Genomic DNA, 20,850 nt, shown 5'->3' with positions numbered 1-20,850 from the left:
TAATGGAACTGAGTCTCCCCGGTGGAAATGTGTTGTTTGAGGTGATTGGGTTCAGAGAACTGGGTTTGGCTGCGATCTGTATGAGATTAAAGTTTGGAAGGAAGGTAAAGGATCTTCAAGTCGTGGGGCACATTTGGTGACGGGTCAGCTCCCACTAAGTGCAGGGGAGTGTTCTCAGTTCCAAGGGATACCAAAATGGATTCTTTTCTGAAGTGATTCTTGGCTAGTACAGTGGAATAGTTAACTACCATGCCAGCGTGATGGTCTCAGCCTGGGATGGTGATATGGAAGATCCCTGTGCTTTTAGAATCCTATTCTGTTACTGGTATGTGCCTAACTCTATTTTGAGCAAGATTGGTGATACCAAGGTATCTGATAGTCTCTTCTCACTTGGCTTTTAGTTACGTTTTAGGGCTCGTACGCTTCTGTCATATGAAAGCTGGTTTGTTTTTATTTCAGATAACTACTGCCTTCAAAAATAGAAATCTGATAGCACCATTTAGGATCACCCAGACAGGTATAGGTTAGGTTAGCTCATATCTTCTGCTGAATAGCCATGCAATTTATAATGACACACCTCGTTTACTTGGCTAATAAGGGAGGTGCCCCTACATGTTACACCACCAGACTTAGAGAAGAAAGAATCTTGCTGATGGCTTCCGAGTTCAAAAAGTCTTGCCTTTCACTGGTCCTCACTTTTCTTGCATCAAAACTACAAAACCACCTGCCTTGTGCTGTGCCTTACATAATCCTAAAGAGGACAACTTGGAACATAGGAAGGTCGTCTTGGTTTAAGGCTGAGATGTACACAGGCGCACCAGTGCTCACCTTCACATGTGGGCCATGGCCAGTGCTCACTACGGAACACAAAGTTGAATCAAGGCTGTTTCTGTTTGTGTCGGTTCAATGTTGAAAGGACATCTTTATTCTGCAATGCAGAGATAGGGAAGCACGAGTGACGTGAATGTGGTAGGGGACACACAGCCTCGGTGTCAGGGATATGGGGAGGGCCGGTGGACCTTGGAGAACACAGGCTTACGAAGCTGGGAGTCAGAAGGTTATTTGAGACTGCCTGTTACTAAATGGTAACGCTAATTTTAAGCATTGGGTGGGCTAAAGAGAATAATCTCAGCCACGCAGATTTGGTGTAGACTGCCAAAGAGTGACCTTAAACTTAGACCCTCTGCCTTGAAGTGCTTGGGAGTCAGGCCACTGCTGCCTTGGCTTGCCGACCAGCACACAGCTTTGCTCCTATGGGGCTCCTGTGATGTTTCAGCCCCAACCCTCTTCCCTTACATCTGCCTGTGGGCTTGCCTTTTAACTTTGACTATCGAACTGCCTTCCAGGTGTGTCTGATGTCCTGCCAGTCCACACTATTTATTTTAGCGCCACGTGAGCACGATGTTTTTGTACACCTGGGCATCAGTGCTTAGATGGACACACACATGCTGACGAGAGCATGTTTCAACACTGGATAAATAAGAAACCGTGTTTTCTCTTCACTTTTATTTTGGACTTGCTGACCTTAAGCCCTGTGTGATCCTTTGAGAGTGTGTGACAGGGCTCCATCAGTGGCCCCGACATCAGGGGAGCAGGTCCTGCTAACCACGCTCAACAGCCCATCTGTTTGCCCACTTTTCAGATATCCCTGGAATTTTAGGGTTTTACAAGCAGGTCTTTCTTTCTCTTGGGATCAGACTACCTTTGACAAGTGGCTGGATAAGTCCATGGCTGCCTTCAGTAGATTCTGGAAAGAACTCCGATGACATCTTGTTCCTCCTTATAAGGGTTTCTGACACTAAGGCTCTGTGTTGGTTGGCTCCCTGGCACATACAGGAGTAAGAACCATTATTCACCGAGCCTGGCAGTGATGATATACACTATAAATCGCATCTCAACCCTCACGGTTCTGTGAACTGAGAACCATTATACAAAGTCCTGTTGTATGATGTCAAAAAACGAAGAGAGACAAAGTGACCTAGCCAGGGTCAGACCCAGTCCTGACAAGTGCTAAGAGATGAATTCCTATAAATCCTGTGTGCCTGGGTCTATGAATGGGGCCTGGAGATGACTCAGCAGTTAAGACCACTGGCTAATCTTGCCAGGGACTGGGGTTCTATTCCCCATGCCCACATGCTGGCTCAAAGCACACTGTAACTGTAGTTCCAGGGAATCCAACGCCCTCTCTAACTGCCATAGGTACCAGGCACACACATTGTTTGTGGGCATACATGCAGGCAAAACGTACATGCATTAAATAACCACCAAATTGAAAAACAAACAAATGTCATGAATAGACTGGAAAAAGAAAGAAGTAACTGATCCCCATGCGGTTTTAATGAAGGAGCTTAAAACATGACCTGAGTTGTTGGGGAGATCAGATGTGGTTGCAGAGAAGAGCTCCGATGCACAGTACCCTAGCTCCTGCAGCCAACCTGTTGACGCATACTGGAGGCCCAGTGTAGAGAGATGGATCTGTGTAGTCCCTGGTTTTTGTTCTTGTTCAGGCTAAATATACTTTCAACGGCTTCGTAGTTGACTTTCTAGCGCATAAACGTCTACCTGGGCATCGTTCATGTTCTGCTTAGCAAAAAAGTCTTATCTGGCCCTATCTTCAAATGGACTTTGGGCTGGATGGTTCTGTTTTGTGTCCTGTTTATTTCTCTTATCAGTCAAGTGGACAGGGACAAATTGTAGCCTCTGTAACCCTTGACTGTGATGACGACGCACTAGCGGTCGAAGTGACTGTTTTTAAACTCAAATCTGTTACTTTATCCGAAACCCCTGAAATATAACAAATTCCCAGTGAATGCAGACTTATCCTTGTCCATAGTTATAAGGGGCTAAAAGAGAAGAAAGAGGTCTTGGGAAATGACTGTTTCCCAAGATGAACAGATGGTAAGACCTCCAGGTGCTGGCCATTGCATTTTACCACGGAGAAGGGTCTTGTTCGTGGAATATATAATCTTAGCCAAAGCTCTCCAGCTCTTTCAATGAAACGTGCAAACCACGTTTTATTTCTAGGCGACTGTGACAGCTTTTTGAAGGGGCTCGTGAGATGGCATTTACCTCATAAGCCTGTGACTTGAGTTCTTTCTATCCCCATAACCTACAGCGAAAGGAGGGACCTGGCTGGTGTTTGTCCTCTGACCTGCATGCTGTGGCATGGGGATATCAACTTGTGCGACAGACACTCTTAATAATAGTGATAACGATAATAATAATAATAAAGTTTTGCACAGAATCCAACAAGAAAGGCAAAGCAGCCAGAGTTGTATCTTTGAAGACTGTTATTAATTATTCTATGGTGTGAGGCTTGATGCTTCTACCTAGCACTTGCTCTTGCTTACCATGTCTGAGGCCCTAAGTTCCATCTGGGGCACTGAAAAACTAGTAAAGATTTCACTGTCAGCACTTTCAAATAAGGGCACCCAAAGTTCTCTTTAATACCCAGGGATTAGACCACAGACGGGCTTCTCTTTGCCACGGGACCCCAGACTTCCTGAGGGTGGGAACTGAAACATAGTGTAAGCCCTTACTCACCACGGTAGCCCTAGCTCCCAACAGTGCCCAATTCTCAGGGAACCGTCCTTTCTTTTCTGTTTACCTAAGCAAGAGACCTTGGACTTGGGCTCAGGAAACACAAGCAGCAGGACTCTACCTGCCTTGAGTTTCTTCATTTAGGCCTGAACTCGCCAGCCCCGAAGAATGAGCATTTGTCAAGGAAAGTCTCTGACCCCGGAACACTGCCTGCGCGCACCGCCAGCTGCTAGTGTTTTCTGTGGAGCTTGTTTCAAAGCTGAAGAAATGCCTTCACAGTAAACTTAGATTCTGCTCGCCTGGATTGTGTCCAGTCTAAAAATCTGGACAAACATTATAAACCAAAGAAAGTTTGCGCACTTCTAAGACCAGTAGCAATTAATTACTTTAAATAGAAATACTGTCACTTACTGGCAACATAAATATTTGTATTTTGAACCTCTAAGTAGTTGTTGGGTTGACCATTCTGACCTTAAGTGATTTTACTTAGTCATATTTTAACAGGGAGTACATTTATAAAGAAGGGTCAGGTCAGGGAGGAAGAAAATATAAACCAAAAGAGAGAGCTGGGTTCTAATCCCAGTGACCCATTGATGCACTCAGAGACCTTAGAGAATAGAAAACCTCTGTCTTCAATTTTCTGTTGCATACAAAGGGAAATAACAACAACAACAACAACAACAACAACACACACACACACACACACACACACACACACACTTTTACAGTTATCGTAAACATTAAATAAATTGCAAACTGGACTATAAACCCCTTCGAGGGGAACTCGGTGTCTTCTAGCTGTAGCTCTCACATCTGGTCCAAATGACTGTCCTTTGCTCTGCACTGGGCTGAGGTTGCTTGGCTTCTCTGATCCTCGGTGTTTTTATTTGTAAATGATTGGAACAGCACTCACAGAACTCTACCCTATCAGTAAGGTTCACAGAGCTCCCACCAGAGCGTCCTGGTAACTGCCTGTCCTCCGCAGCTGTGCCTTGCCAATGCCTTTGTCTGTGCTGTGTGTCCTGTGTCGTTCTGCTGGTAAGCACGTAGGCGCCCGGTGGATGTTGCCTTAATTATTACTCCCACACATCCTAGACTTTGCTTATTCGGAAGATAACGCCAACCGCTTCTTAGTCTTTTGACTAAGATCAGGTAAAGATAAGCACAGAGTAGGTAGGGTCAAGTGGAAAACTGGGTGAGTCTCAGGAGAGGCATCTCCAGGACTTCTTGTTGGGGACAAAGGAGAACTGTCCTCAGATTCTCCGGTTTTCAGTCCTGCGGAGAAGGGCCGTCACTTCACCTTTATCCTCCTGCCCCGTTCTCCCTTCCTCGCTCCCTCAGGGATTCTAAAAGGCACTCTGAGAGAAGTGGCTGTGTTTAATTTTGTGCAGATATGAAGCCATGGCTGTGGGGAGTTGGCTTTGGGGCTGGGTCACTCTGGTAACACTTCCCACATGACTTGATCAATGGGTGGGCCATGAAAACTTATCCTGTGTTTTTTTACACCCCACCCCCAAACCACCCAACCTGACCAAGTGTTAGTTTTTCAAAGCCAGTGAAGTTTCAAAGGCCTGAACCCAACACAGCGGCCTTTCTTCGTGCTTTGATTTTCTGCCCATTAAGTGTTTGTTACTGAGTTCAGATTTCGCCTCCTCTGCAGCCTACACATCCCGAGAAGCCCCTAGAGGTAGGGAAAGTTAATTGATCGTTGATTAAAAGGAGGAGAGAGGCTTGAGCCTAGGTCTAGACACTTTAGCTTATTCTCTCTCCTTTGGCTCTGATTTGCTGCACGGAGCTCATAATACACATTTTATTATCAATAAATCTAAATTCTGGGATATTGGCTTTAGATCTTTGATTGAATTAGACATGTGTGTATCTAATTAGTGTGTGTGTGGCATGGGGTAGCCAGGAGAGCGTAAGCTAGGAGGGCTGTCTTGACTTCTCTAAGGTCTTTCTTTCATTCTTTTTTTTTTTTTTTTTTTTTTTTTTTTTTTTCCCCTACAGAGGCTTGGGAGTTACTGAGGGAGCTTCGGCTCATTTGTTCATACACATGGGTGCTTCTGTTTTAAGTGACTCACTCTAGAAAGCACCCAAGATTTAGGTAGGTCATTTGAACCTCATCCAGCTTCACCATTAACTTACAGAGTGACTCTGCTAAATCACTTTAATCTCTTTGATCCATAGGGTGGCTTTACTCGCTCCTTTTCTGTGATTGGCCTTTGGGCCCCTTGGAGGTTGAGACTTAGCCTCTTTTATCTCTGTCAGTCAGTAACTGGGTTGTTAGAGACCACAATAGTATGTGTGTGGGAATCCTCAAGTGTGGGCACAGAATGCTTGCTCAGGAAACCTTAACTATCATCATTAGTCTTTGTGCTGTGTTTCTCTTTCTTCTGTTCATTGTTTGCCTATCTTTTCCTGACTACAGCAAAGTTGGAAATTGTATTCTGTACTAATTGTAATTGCCAGGTTGTGTAATTGCCAGGACTAGAATCCTGAGTTTACAGTGCACCTTTATAAGAAGTGTACATGGTCCATAGGACCCCAAAGCTTCTCTGACTCATACAAGGTCAGCTCAGGTCTCCATCCCTTGCAGGACACTTTTAATGTGCAGTAGAGGAGTTTTGTTCTCTCAGTGCCTTTCTACACAAGCCTCAGTCAGCCATGGGATTCCTGATATTTTGGCACTCATGGGTTCGTGACTCTTAACCACATGAACTTAGCTCCAGGGCAGAGGCTGTGTCTAGCATCTTGCCCTCTGGTGCTGGGACTTTGTTTGCTGAGGCTAAATGAAGACGATAGATGATAATAAAAACAGTGGCAGAATGGGAACAGAGCCCTGCTTTGGAAAGGGCACCTCCTTCTCTTCCTCTCATTGCTCTCCTGCAGCTTAGCACGGTCTCCTGCCTTGGAACTAGCTGTCCAGTTGGGGCAGTATTATTCCGTTTCCATCAACTCCTTTGGGAACAAAGTCAAGATTTGACTGGCATCACCCTCAGTAAACACCACAAGTTTGTAAGGGAGATAGAAAAGGCCATTGGGTTTTCTAAATGATATCTCCACGCCTTTCAAGAAAATAAACAGAATCTAAACTTCTTGTCTGTTTGTAGTCAGCACCCGTATAATCAGAATCGGAAACCCTCCCCAAGCCACAGGCAAATAAAGCATCTATCTGTGTTGTTCCCAGCCAAACACAGGGCAAAAGAACCAGTCAGATGGTTTTCCTTTCTGAGCCATCTCCTCGGGCCCCTTTCTCCTTTTTGACATCACTTGTCTGCAGCGGGTCTTAGACTCACTGTTATTGCCCAGTGTAGTGCCTTGAATTTCTTTCAACTAAGTCTTCTTAGACTGATATACTGTGTGTGCGTGTCTTCCCTGGCTCGATTGGATACCCCCTGAAGGCAGTGTCTGGTTATTCTTGTATTTCTAGACCAAACAAACATAGTTAAAAATCAATACATACTTGTTGAGTGAACGAACACACACACCAATTTATTCCGTCATCCCAGTAAAACCAAAGTTAGACTTCATTCTTTACATTTAGCAGATGAGAAAGGGAATTTTGAAGATGTGAAAAAGCCCGCTCAAGTAGAACAGCATCCAGGGGATGGTGAGCCCAGCTCTGTCTCACTCCAGGACTCTTTTATGCATGTCCTGTCCTGAGAGACCTATGTTGTACAGGCCTATCATGTGAAGACTATTGAATGTAGATGCTGGAGGTCTAAGTTTGACCCACAGATGTCAGGCACCCGGACTCTGTTCCTACCCTGAGGGGTTTTCTTAGCAGCACTTTGGTTCCCAAGCATCTCAGAGGCCGCAGCTCAGCCTAGTAGCAGCTCATCATCACAAAGCATGGAGTTCTAAAATCTCTAGGCCATAGAGTAAAGATGGGCTGAGTCCCAGATGATATTTCTCCCAGCCCCGACCCCAGAACATCAGCTGAATTCTGTCACTACTACGCCTGCACTCTTATCCACTGCCTCCCCACCCCCTCCACTCCAAGGCCGGGAGAGTTTCAAGTTAATGGTTATTGCCTTTCAGGGCCCCTCTGTGTTTACTTTGCGAAGGTCGGCAGATACTGTGGTGTGTTGCCATTCTTTTCAAAGCTCTAGTATGAATTTGATAAAGTAAATTGTTGTTCTAGCAGGAAGCAGTTAGGGGTCACAAAATAAATAGCCGTAGAATTCAAATAAATCCAAAGAATAAAACCAAATAAATCCATGTGTGTATACACTGTGATACATAAATACACTTTTTGGGAAGCTAGTGTTTTTATCGCTGCTGGTCTGGACCAAAGTAATTGAAAAATTGTGCAGTTCGTGGTACCTTTTTTTTTTTTTCAAGAGGCGGCCTGGGGCTTTGAGCAATGTGACATGAATATAATTTCTAAAAAATGAAAAGAGAATTTTACTTTTTAAACAACCGCTTGTTTTGGTCCCTGCCCATATCCCCCGACAAATGAATTTCACGTTTGGATGAAACCAATTTGCAGTGTTAAATTAAGGATTTCGGCACTTAGAGTGGTTGACTTAAAGCTCCTTTAGAGCGAAAGATTCCTCTTGATTTTCCCCCGAAGAAGGGCGGGAATAGAGCTTAAAGGATGCTTTAGAGTGACCTCTCTGGTTTATTATAATGTTCAGTACACAAACACAGAGACAATCCTTTGTCAGTCTCAGGATCTAGGTGAGCCAGACCCTGTACACGTCTCCTTGGTGTCCAAAGGACTGGCAGAGCTGGAGGCCGAAGGAGAAAGGTCCCGATCTGGGGCGTGCCTGAGTCTGGGTTAGAGGCTGTATGTGACTTTTGCAAGGGAGAGCCATTAGTGGCAAGGCCTAGAGAGCCTTTCAAGAGGTAAACAGCCATGTGTAATAGCCCACACACTCTTGGCTTCCATCCCAGCACTTGGGAGGCAGAGGCAGGTGGATCTCTGTGAGTTCCAGGACAGCCAGGACTACACAATGAGACTCTGTTTGGAAATAACAACAGGCTCCCTAGTAGTATCTGTTGTAGTGGTGGTAGTAGTAGTAGTACTAGTAGTAGTAGTAGTAGTAGTAGTAGTAATAGTTGTGTCTATAGTGTCCATGCAAGACTTACCGTGGGCATTTGCTCTCTATGCTTCCAGGTCTGAGGAACTTCTGTGGTAAAATCTAATAGCAGTGACTTCTGAAAGAATGGAACTAGCAGGCTACTGAAAACCAGTCACCGCCTTAACAACAGCCTGGTACTTCCTGTACCCTTGGGCTCTGACCTGGGATACTAGATGGAAGGGCTGAGCTTGACTCTAGTGTATGACTCAGAATAGTGAAGGAAAAGCCTTGGAAACATCATCTATTGAGCCAGACCTTTTGAAAGTTCTGCTCGTCACATGCATTCCCTATGCGGTGTCTATGATGAGGGAGTTGGCCTGAGATCGGGAGCCATGGCTCGGCTAGGAGCTGGTGGAGCTGGGATTCAACTCCAAGTCTTCTGACTCTGATGCTCGCACAACTGCATGGAGCATGCTCAGAGCAGAGATAAGGGCCCCAGAGAGGTCAGTCTGGACACATAACTGAATATCATCAGCCTTGGGCCTCATTAGTTATTCTTACAAATCTGGTATTAATTTTTATCAAGGTATGGTAGAGCTATGGAAGACCCCGTTTCCTGCTCTTTCCCTACCTCTTTGAGTGCTTTGGTAAAAGACAAACAAACCAGAGGACAATGCCATTTTCTCTGGGGCAGTGAAAGGGGAGACGGGACTCCTATAGTGAAAGTGCCTTGGATGTTGCAGAATACCTCAAACAATACTGCAAATGTAGGAATTTCATTGGTGTTTCCATCTGATGCTTGGGCTAGCGTCTGCTGTAAGTCCTTTAGTCCTTTGCACTGATATTTTCCCTTTTCTCTCCCCTTCCCCCCATGTGTGTACTCCCAGCGGCTCTGCCCTTCCTCATCATCGAGACAAGCACCATTAAGCCTTATCATCGAGGGTTTTACTGCAACGACGAGAGCATCAAGTACCCCCTGAAAGTCAGCGAGACTATAAACGACGCCGTGCTCTGTGCGGTGGGGATCGTCATCGCCATCCTGGCGGTAAGTGTCTCCTTGCCTCTGCCATACTGATCTGACTTCCTCCTGTGTGGTACTGCAAAACATTCAAGCCAGTCGGCATTCACGGCCAGCCAAAAGAGATCGCCACCAAAGAGAACTTCAGTGTTATCTGCCTTTCGCAGTTAATACTATTTCCAGAAGTCAACATCTACTGAGAGGTAAACGTATGAACATTCGGCAACTCCATTCTATGCTGATTAATATGCACTGTCTTCATAACAATCTTGTGGAGTTTAAGTATTGGTTTTTCACCTCTAATGCTCACAGAATAAGACTTAGTTCATCGAAGTGGTAGAGTTGACATTAGCTCTGGGACATCTCTTACACCACCGTCCAGTCTCTAAGTTGCGGTGCTGTAAGGCTGAGTCCCGTCCTTGTCTTATAGCCAAGGTGTTTTTGTGGTCTTGCCCCACCTTTGCTGAGCTGCAGTGGCAGTGACCGATGTCCTTGTAGTTTTCTAGCCTCCTGTTTAGTTTTCCTGCCCCATGGCTGTGGTGGTAAGAGAAATAGGACTTGGAATTCCGAGCATTCGATCCAGACCCACCCTCTAGCAAGCCTGCATCTTTAAAACTGAGGATTACGATAGAGTATAAAAGATCAAGGCTGTCTGACCGAAAAGCAACTTGGGGAGGAAGGAAGGGTTTATTCCAGTTTACATTTCCAGGTAGCAGTCCAATATTGAGGAAAGTCAGGGCCGAAACCGAAGTAGAGGCCATGAGGAAATGCTGTTTGCTGACTGGTCACTCCATGGCTTGTTCAGCTTGCTTTCTTTTAGCACCTAGGCCCACCAGCCCAGGGGTGGCACTGCGGAGCCTCCCACGTGGATCATCAATTTAAAAAGTACCCCATCGGCGTGCCTACAGGCACAGTGAGGTTTCCTTATCTCAGATGTCTCTAGCTTGTGTCAAGGTAACCTAGAACTAGCAGCAGCCCAGTATTAAAATACTTAACTGCTGAGTTATTAAACACTGTGTTAAAACTCTTAATTGCTGAACAAGTGACTGGGGTGTAAGTATTCAGTCCAGCAGTCATGTGCTTCCCTTGAAGGATAGCTCCCCCATGAAAAACCCTGCAGAAATGTGTCACACACGCACTGTGACCAGGTCCAGAATTCTTTTGAGCGCATTAACTAGCTCCTGGGAATTTGGGTGTGGCCTACCTGAGCCCTACCCTCTCTTAGTGTGTCCATTTGAGAAAGGTGATAGGGAGGGTCATTCCTAGAAGGCCAGTAGTAGGATTCATGAGGTTTACAATTTTACAACTGTCTACTCCCTCCAACATTTTCTACATTTGTCCTCTGCCCTTGAACTCCTACAGTGTGGGTGAAAAGGAGAGGTAACGTATCTGCTAGGTATCCTAAGTCCTCTAGATCCTTGGATTGCTCTTCTGTAGAGCTAAGCTTGGAGATGGAGCCTTGGGCTGCTATCCCCATTACGCAGATGGAAAATCTATAGCCCAGAGTAATTCAAGAATAGACACACTAAGAGCCTATAGCTAGTAAGGCCTGGGGTTCACTATGCCTGGCTGATTTCAAAGCCCCTTTCCCAGCTTTCTGACATGCATTTCAGGATGGCTAATCTTTCCAGATGAACTGCTCCAGGAGATAGGCAGTTAGCTTATCTGGCCTGGTTTGGGTTGTGACAGGTAAGATACTGGTAACACAAGTTTTTCTTGTGACTTGCTACTCTGGTTGTAAACTCTGAGACCCCCTCTTTTCGCTCGCCTCCTCCCTGCCCCCATCCATAAGCCAGGCACACAATCTGAATTTGGGCAGTAGCAGGGAGAGCTCGTAGAATTCTTTCCAATCTTTAAAAGAAAAACAGCCCATTTGGCAGACTAGTAGCTTGGGAGGGTGCACTAAGGATCTCTATTCAAAAGCTGAAAAATAAAAGGTCCAATTTAGTATTGCTCCAAATTGATGGTTGTGGGAGTGAGTTCTTCTGGAAGAATGGCTTTTCCTGAAAAGGGCATTTGTTGTGGAAGGCAGGTAATTATAGAGTATTTCTTGCCGAGGTTTGAACAGGTGTTCTTGACAGCCAGGGGATTGGCTAATTGAATGCTTGAAGAGAGCACATTATAATCTAGGAGTCTTGTGATAAGAACAAGTCCAGGACAGGTACATCACATGCTGTTCAGGCGCTCTACCAGGTGTTATTCCCAGCATGCCGTGGGGCTGCTGGCAGGCACACAGTGGAAAGTGAATTAAACACCTTTCCAATGTAAATCAAGTGAAAGATTGGTATCAGTAACCTTCAGTTTTCTCATCTATAAAATCAAAGCAGTGTTCACAGTTCCTCAAAAGGATTGTCACTGAAGTCAAACAAACACCTGTAAAGTTCGCCAGACAAAGTGTGCACAGCCTTGTACACAGATAGGCACAGCCCTTGCCTTCTTCTAGGCCCCCGGGTGGGCAAAGGAAATGTTAATGTCTGGAGGCTGTTCTCTCCTCCCTGTCTAAATCCCTGGTCTGCAGTTCTGCTGCATGCCTCGCCCAGAAGTACTAACATTCCTAGTTTCTTTTCACGCCTGCTCTCTTGGTTCTGTCCCTTTATCAGTGTCACCTTGATGTTTTCCCTAGATACCCAGATTTTCTTGAAATGGTCCTGTGCTGGACTCTTCAATATAGGACAAGCAGTGATGTGAACAAAATAGGTTTCAATCAAGCCATTGTATGGTTCAGAGACACAAACAAGAAAGATGCACTGCTCAGAGCAGGGTCAATGAGATGGGTCAGCAGGTGGAAGGAAAGGATCAACCCCAGAAAGTTTTCCTTAGGCCTGACCTCCACGTGGTCAGTATGGCACATGTGGCATCCTCCTCTGCCAAAGTAAAATAATTTTAAAAATTCTAGAAAAAACATACATAGCTACAACAGCTGTCGTGGTCAAGAGCTAGTGTTGTCTGGGTAACATGGAGATTGTGCTGATAAAGTTCACCCTTAAAGAAACACCCAGAGCTAGGAAAAGGTATAATAAGCTCCGATTCACATCCTCTCCTGTGGGGCAGGTTGCAAATTCATGAGCCTCAGTGGATTCATCTGTTAAGTGGAAAGAATATGTAAGTAGTCGTGTTTGCTAAGGTTTTGGCATGAGATCAGCACACATAGACAGACAGACAGACACACACACACTAGTAACTCAATGCCAGGCACAGTAAAGTTTACTCAAAAAATGTTAGCCACCTTTATTACAAATGAGGACACAATATCAAAACGAGGTAACACGACTTAGCCAAAATGGGGTCTGGAAAGGAATTCCCACTCTTTTCATGGCATTAGTTAGTTAGATCTGAGGCCCCTTGCTTCTCACTCCTCTTTGCAATAGGACTTCTACTTCCTGTTCTGCCAGTGCACTCAGCCAGAGGCACATGTGATGTGTGTGCTTCCATTGCTATAGTGGTGTGCTAGCCTGCCCGCTTGCTTGCCATAATGGCAAGAGTAAGCCTGGAGAAAAGGGCAGTGCAGACCTCAGAGGCAGATGGACAACTCACTTTGGTATGATCAGGTCTGGAAAAGCTATACAAGTTACGTGCAGCAGCAGCAGGCTATTTTCCTGCTCTCCTATCTTGACTGCTGCCCCATGAGCCTGGCTGCCTTCGCTAAGAATCAGGCTTCTCACCAGAGAGCCTGAGGGGACAGTCGCTGCAAGGGAGCAAGTGGCAGAACTGAAAATCAGCTTGCTACTTAACTGCCCTGGACCCTGTGCTCGATGTCAGGTTTGTTGCAAACCATGAGAGAAGCCTTGACTGCTTCAGATGCCCTTGATCCGGTCTGCCCAGATGCCATACAAAGGAATGGAATGGTGGTGGAGGGGATCAGGGTAATTTCGAGATGCAGGTTGTCGGAGGTTATAGAGAAAGCAGACACCTTTCTGAGGCAGAACCTATGGAAAAACTCTCATCATTTTGACCTCTTTTTCAGATGTGTATCAGATTCTGGAATTATAGCATAATAAGAATTCCTTCCAGGCCTCACAGCAACAGTCACTACCCTGCCTTGACAAGGCTTAATGACTCTAGCAGCAGCCAGCGTAGGAGCATCCAGTAAAACCCTGTGTCCTATCCAGCTTTCTTTCCTTCAGCGGTAACTTGCATTTCCCCATCGAGTGTGAGATGGGCGAAGGTCTTAATATGGCTCCAAATGCTCACCGTTCAGTAAACATAGGCTCGGTGTTTGCCAGGCTCACACCCCAACATGGGTTCACATAGATTGTTTTTGTCAAGAAATCGATGCACGAGAATGCCGCAGGTCATCCTCCCTCCCTGCTGGCCGTAAGCATGCTACTTCCCCTCAGAGAACCAGCTGTACAAAAGTAGGGTGATCGGTAGTTAACTCCCTGGATTGATTTTGGCTCTCCCGTTTGTGATCATTTCGAGCCACGCTTTGTTTCTGCGGTGATACGTTGTCTGTGGGGTAGCTTTTCTGTGCGTACCCTCTTCTTGGCCCCTGATAGTCATCCTGGGAGAATGAACATTAAGACCTGAAACAACTGAGGCTCGAGGATCATCAGTGACTTCCACATAACTGGCAGAGTTGGAACAATTGTCTTGATCCTACAGCCAAGGCTTTCAAAGTCTTAACACCTCTGCTGACTTCTGCAGGCTAGCCCCCCTGACTTCTGCAGGCTACCCCTCTTTCACTGCTCTTCAGCAAGCCTCTAATGTGCCCTGTGTGGGGTATTGAAATGCACATTGTTTCAGGGGACAACCAGCCAATGCCCCATCTCAAACAAAACAACAGTGCCTTCGATACTCATTGCCTTGTCATGGGATTCCTGTCTAGGTTTGGTCCTTCCTGCTGGATGACAGGTTCCTGGGAGACAGAGGCCAGGTCTTCTCCTGAGGGAACATGACAGGCACTGAGTAAACTTCAAGCGGGTATCACCAGGAATCATCCTTTTGACTACCTCCTCCCCCACCTCCCAAAACTCCCCGAGAACCCTGAGCCTGCTGACCTCTGGTCCTGTATGTAGTGTGCTGGTTTCTCTTATTGACAAGTCCGGGTTCTGTTAGCTTCAAGGGGTGGGGATTGATCCAATATGATCTAATATTGTTAGTACAAGACGCAGACTATGGTACTTTGTATAAGTGTAAAAAAAAAATGACCGAGTATGCTTTCAATCATGGACAGAAAATCAAAAGCATTGGTCCTGAGATGCCCGAGGATCCTGCTTGTTTCCCAAAAGCCTCAAATATGCTCCGTGTGGAACAGGGGAGCGTGCGCTGTGCCACATGCAAATTTCTTACTGAAGAGACAAGAAGAAGAGCTCAATACCTCCAGGACTTGTTTATTCAGGATCAGGCTTCAGTTGGCCCACATCTGGATTTCATTAGGTCCCCCACCCCACCCCAACCTCCCTTTATCTGTAAGAGTTCTGCCAAGAAAACAAGGTTCCCCAACATTGCTCCTCATTAAAGGTTAGTTGAGTTTTCAACTGAAAAAAAGAAAAAAGAAAGGAAAGGTGAAGCTGTGCTGGCCCAGCAGTGAGTTAGTGGGAGACCCAGTCCCCCAGTTTACAATCCTCTCCATCTGTGCAATTACCAAGACCATCAACAGAGAGAGGCCACATTAATCAGTTATGCTGTCCCCTGATCAGATGGCTGCAGAGTTCTTCGGAGACCCTCTTATCCCTGGGGGCTTGTGGGAGGGGGCATCTATTTGTGACTTAACAAACAGGCATTGACGGCCTCTGTCTAGGGTTCCGTTTGTTCCCTCACCACCACCCGTGTCACTCCAACTGCCTGGAAAGAGACGAGGCTGGCAGCAGTTCCCTTCTAGCTACGCACAGACCTTGGGGTTCATGACTATGTGAAATGGGTCTCTAGGATGAACTGACAAGTCTCTGTTTTAAATAACAGATCGTAGGAGTCAGTGGGGTAGATTCTGTGTGAGTCAGAGTGTAGCGGGCGGGGATAGTGTCAGATCCTTTTGTGAGCTAGCTGAGGGACTAGAAACCAGTTTGCCTTATCTTAAGTGCTCTTCAGCAGCTATATGAAATAGACGTCATTTTCCCCATTTCATGAGTAAGCAAAGACATTTCCTACTAGGAAAGTGATTTAGTCCAAGGTTACTGTGCTGAATAAAAGTGAACGTAGGAATTAAAACCTGGGTCTGACCTGCTTAAAAGCCCAGGTACTCTAATGAAAAAAAAAAAAGATTTTTTAAAATCTTCTGTGTATTTGGAGCTATGTAGAGTGTTCTTTTTCTTTAGTCAGCTATAAAAAACATAGTTCTTAGTATTAGAAAGTTACACGTATGAAGACCAAACACCCAGGCCAATAGGCAGGTGACCACTGGTGCATGTAGCAGGGGTTCTTGTGAGATAACATACACAGAGGAGACAAGCTAAGTGCAAGGCCCTAGACTCAGCCACCGGCATAGGAGAAAAAGAGGAGGAGGAGCAGGAGGAGGAGCCCCACCACCTACTGTGTGTAGGAAGATGCTTAGTGGGTTCATAGCACACAGTCATTGTGGTAGACTCCGGGGTCCATAAGCTGAGGTATAGGATGCGATTTTGCCCTGGAAGCGTGTGGTCTAAAGGAGAGGCAAGAGTAAGACACCAGCTGTGCTGTTAAAGCCTCCGGAGAAAGAAGAACCAGAGAAGAACTAAACGAGAGGCTCTCAGGATGAGGGCACCTTAAAATGCATGTCAGACTCTCCTACTTGGGACTAAGAAATAAACTGAGAAATCTACTATTCTCCCCTCCTGCCTCTCAGTCACCAAGTTTAGAGGCTGTGAGGTGTGCAGTCCCTGGGATCTCAGAGAAAAAGGTCTTCGGGAAATTTCACACAAAGACTTGATCATCGGTTTTTAAGGCACAAGTATCTAATTATTAGACGGTTCTCACGGCTGCAGATACTAGCACCACCCTGCTGTCTGGGGAGAAGGAGCCAGGTGTAGCTTGCCTGTTACTCCAGGTCAGAGGTGAAAATGCCTGAATTTGGTGCCAAAACCAGCTGGCACTGGAACTCCTTGAAGGGAAAGGATGGTATTTTCATCAGAGATCCTGACCTGCGGGAGAGGGGATTTCTGTAACAATAGGGGAGATTTTGCAACTCTAGGGCACTTGCAGGAATGGCAAAGCAGACCTGTTTGGCTAGAGAAACAGGGTAAAGGGCGCGGACGAAGTTCAGATAGACAAAGGAGACAGGGGCAAGACTGTCAAGGTCTCTGGCGGTGAGGAATTTTCACTCCAGTTAATTGCTAGAGAGCAACAAGAATATTGTTCTAAGTTAGCGAGGTCGGACTTTTAACCAAGGTAAGAATGAAGCCTGAACCCTGGTGGTGGTAATACAAGAGGAACCAAAGGGGGAAAAAATGACACAAGGGACTAGTGAATAGAAACGGTGGTTGTGGGATAGGGAAAGGGAGAGGTCTCAAGGGTCTGGGTTTTTGTCGTTAGGTCTAGGGACACATGGAATGGGAACACAGGGATGGTGGAAGTAGTTTGGCAGAGGAGGGTGGGGCTGGGTTTAATCTTAAACTTTGCTGGCTTGATCTACTGGCATCGGTTTTGTGTCCATTTGGATGAATTATCAGAAACCGGGAACAGGACTGATGGGAGGGGGCCCATTCGCCCTTAGTAGGTCATCTTCACAGAGCTATTGAAGCAGAAAGTCACAGCAGAGAGCCGGGGATACACTCTACGGAAGACATATTTACCAAGGAGAAGCCGGTGCGGAGACATTGGAAATGGAGAACATAGCTTGGAAATAAGAAGAAATGCAGTGGTACAATGTAAAGGAAACCTGAAATTCAACACCAAAGAGGACTGTAAAGTTGGCCGTGTGCGACACTCCGGATAGAGCTGCCAGGAGACTGGCACGGACTGGCAAAGTATCTCTTCAAGGAGGCCTTTGACTGGGAGAGCTTGCCATTTGGGAAAATAATTGAAAACCATGTTCTTCAGGAGACCTGTGGGCCCAGGGCAGCCACTGACGGTTGCAGCCATAATGGGCTTCTGCGGTTTCTCTGGCCTCTTTGTCATCCGTGTGTTAGAGGTCAGAGTTGTCACACCCATGAAGCCCAGAATTGCCACTGTAGCCTTAGAAATGTCTGTGACATTACAGTCTTTCCCAGGCAGCATGCCACTAAAGTGCCCAAATGCCGGAGTCAGTGGAGTGGGAATTTTCCAATCACTCACTTCTACTTAAGTAAAGATCTGGCAGTTTCCTTCTAGCAGATGGAACATTTGGCTTCTGAGAAAATCCAGCTCCGTTCCCGATTCCATCTTGAAAGGCAGAACCCAAGTGTATTACATTTTCCCTTAGCCTCAAGACTGAGAAAAAATGATTCTCCATCATCAAATGTTTGTTGAATGAATCTCTCCTGGTGCAAAGAACTTTGTTAAGTCACATACACATGCATGAGGTATGGGGGTTAGGGTAGAGCTGTCAAGGAAGTAAATATACAAACAAACTATGATGAGACTAGACCTGTAGGGGTTTGGTCTAGTGCTGCCTGTATTTAAATGCTAAATACTGGCTCACTACAAAAGACCTTACCTGTGTGTCTTTGTCTTCGGGATATGATGACCAGCTATCTTCAGGGACTTCAAGGAAACAGCTATCTCGGTACCATTAGGAGGAACCCAAGAGTGAGGGAGAAGGGAACTGTTAGCGATGGGGCTGCCAGACTGTCCTGCCCACCTCCCCCTTTAATTCAGAAATGACTCACTGGCCTCTCTGGCCTTCACCACTCTCACTTAGAAAGCATCTGTAATCACAGTGACCCACAGGGCGCTGTGAGAAACAGACAGCTCGGCAGAGAAGCGCTTTGTAAGCTGCAAAGTGCTATGTAAATATTATTAAAGCAGAACCGCGTATAAGAACATTAGCCCTTCAGTCAACTGGGGAAGACTTCTCAGTTTCTAGAAGAGGAATTATTAGGACATACTGTGTAAAACTATGACTTTTCTTGGGGTGATTTATAAAATAGAGCAAAATGTTTAAAAATAGCACAGCCACTGAGTGGTGGTGGTGGTGGCAGCGGTGGGGGTCCTTCTGCAATGGGCTGCTTCTCTTCTATCTTGTTTCCTGGAAAGATCAAAATCACCACACACGTATTTTCTGCTTCTGCCCTGGCAGGGCCTACTTCCCACATCCAGTTTGGATTTTTCTTTTCCAAAGAATTCTTGGGAATAAATAGTACTTTTAGGTTGGTTTTTTCCCCCCAACCCCTTCTAATCACGCAAGAAGAAGAAAAACATCCAAAACCAAAATGGGTCTTGGGAAGTGCCAGGCATTTGACATATCACCCATTGAACTCCTTGCCAGCCTCGCCAGGTGGATATTATTAATGCTGTTTTCTATAAGGGGACACCTAAGCCCAGACAGGTGAAGTCATGTGACTGCAAAGTATTAGATGGATCAGACTGAGACTGACTGGCTCCCAGGTTGGTACCTCTTTCTCCACACTTGCCCTTTCCTCCCCATTTCCCCTCCAGAACAGTTAACAGCCATAAAGATGTGGATAGCTGGGCTCTCTTTCACCACAGAAGACAGAAAGAGGCTCTCTCTTACAGCTGGAGACAGCTTCCCAACCACTGGCTTGCCAGCCAAGACCTGTCCCTTGCTGTCCCCTTGTAGCTTAATTGCCGTGCCTTCCTCTGTATGAGTTTCCAGACTCTGGGCCAAACTCCTTAAAAGGCAGGTAGGGGAGAGTTCTCTGCCGGCCTGGCAGCCAGCCATCACCCCTAGATCTGCTGCTAGCTGCTTCAGAGAGAAATCAACATAGAAGGCATTTTCTTTTTCCTAAGTGAAACTTATCAGAACTTTGCTGACTGAGGCAGGAATGAGGGCCCCAGGGGTGGGGACCAAGCCTTTGGAGGAGGGGGTGGTGGTGCTCATTTTATGACCCAGGAATGAAAACATTGTGAATAATGAATAAAGTCCGAAAGTAGTAAATCTGAGACTCCAGAGAAGGCGAGTAACATGTCAGGGAGCGGTTTAAGCCCTCGCCTCTCCTGCAGAGGTGCGGCCCAAGTTTCATTAAATAGCCTTTAAGGGTTAGGATTACAAGAAGCCGAGTCCCCTGGTTCATAACGATGATTTATGGCTGTGTTGTCGACTCCGCGACCCTTCTGTACAGGGGATGGAGAAAATACATAATTTGCTGCTCATTAGCTGTGCAATCTGTCAGGGCAGCTCCAGAAGCCATGTGGTCCCGGAACCTTGCGTCTGCTAAATGGCTTCAGCCGGGCTGTTCTGGAGAGACAACTGCTCCTCCACCATAGAAAATGGTTTCGATATAACAATAGAGCTCACAAGCTGAACCCCGGGTAGCCTGCCCCTGCCTTGGAACTGAGAAACAGTACTCTGTCATCTCCCAGACCCCATCCTTCAGAGAGCCCCAGAATCCCCATCTGTACAATGGGCTTGCCTTGTGGACAGAGAGCTGCGGTCCAAATGCAACTACAGTTGAAAAGAGCTGTGAGAAATGGCTGTGGGGACTGACATTGTCAAGAGTCTGAGGGAGCATGCTCTCTCTTCTCACTTGGTCTTTCCTCACTCCCAGGATCAGCACTCACAGTGCTCTGAGAAGGCCATACCATAGGAGTTTCAGAATGTTGGGAGGTCAGGGTGGAAGAAAGTCCTCAATTTGTCATCAAACCTCTTCTCCCTAAAGTGTCCTACACAGCAGTGGCTCTTGCCTAAAACTAACCAGTAATTCCATGCAAAATTTGCTAATTTGCTGTAGAAACCCACGTGTTCTTTCTCACCAGGAACAGAAAAATCGCACAGCATGATGCTTGAGCCAGGATTTCTTTGTTTAAGTCAGTGGCCTGGCTCTGGAAACTCAGGAGCAATCCAAGGGCAGGCATCCAGTCTAGGTCCTTGGTTCTGCTCCTGGCTTATTATAGGTGGATTTTTACAAGGAACCGCCCTCTACTTTTGTCCATTACCTGTTGCCTCTGCTTGGTTAGGAAGCTAGCTCAAACTGGAGAGTTAATGACATTGCTCTTACTGAATACCAAGTCAAGATTCTGCAGATAGAGAGGCTGACCCTGCTCCAAATTCCCCCGGTGTGTGAGGACTCCCACCATGGTTACTTGATACTCATTCAGTGGCCACCCCCACCCCTGCACGTAAACACACCTGAGTGTGATTTATAAATAATCAGAAGGAGTCAGCAGGCGAGACTGTGGCAATGGACATCTGGAACGTGTTAGCCCGTAAGATGCCATAGGGTAAAAGTGTAAACAGGTTGGAAGTGGGAAGTA

At 46.2% G+C, this 20,850-nt stretch overlaps 1 protein-coding gene across 1 annotated transcript in view; it reads left to right on the top strand.

Moving 5' to 3' along the window:
- The window catches only part of Plpp3 (phospholipid phosphatase 3), a 75,134-nt gene that overhangs the window by 27,578 nt on the left and 26,706 nt on the right, over positions 1 to 20,850 (top strand). The window contains exon 2 of the mRNA XM_032901190.1: positions 9,455 to 9,612. Coding sequence (XP_032757081.1) covers positions 9,455 to 9,612 — 158 coding nt within the window. The remainder of the gene's footprint in view (positions 1 to 9,454; positions 9,613 to 20,850) is intronic.

This window comes from Rattus rattus, chromosome 1 (genome assembly GCF_011064425.1).
Source record: "Rattus rattus isolate New Zealand chromosome 1, Rrattus_CSIRO_v1, whole genome shotgun sequence".
NCBI lineage: Eukaryota > Metazoa > Chordata > Mammalia > Rodentia > Muridae > Rattus > Rattus rattus.
Note: the sequence above shows the minus strand (reverse complement) of the source record. Positions and strands in the feature narration are given on the sequence as shown.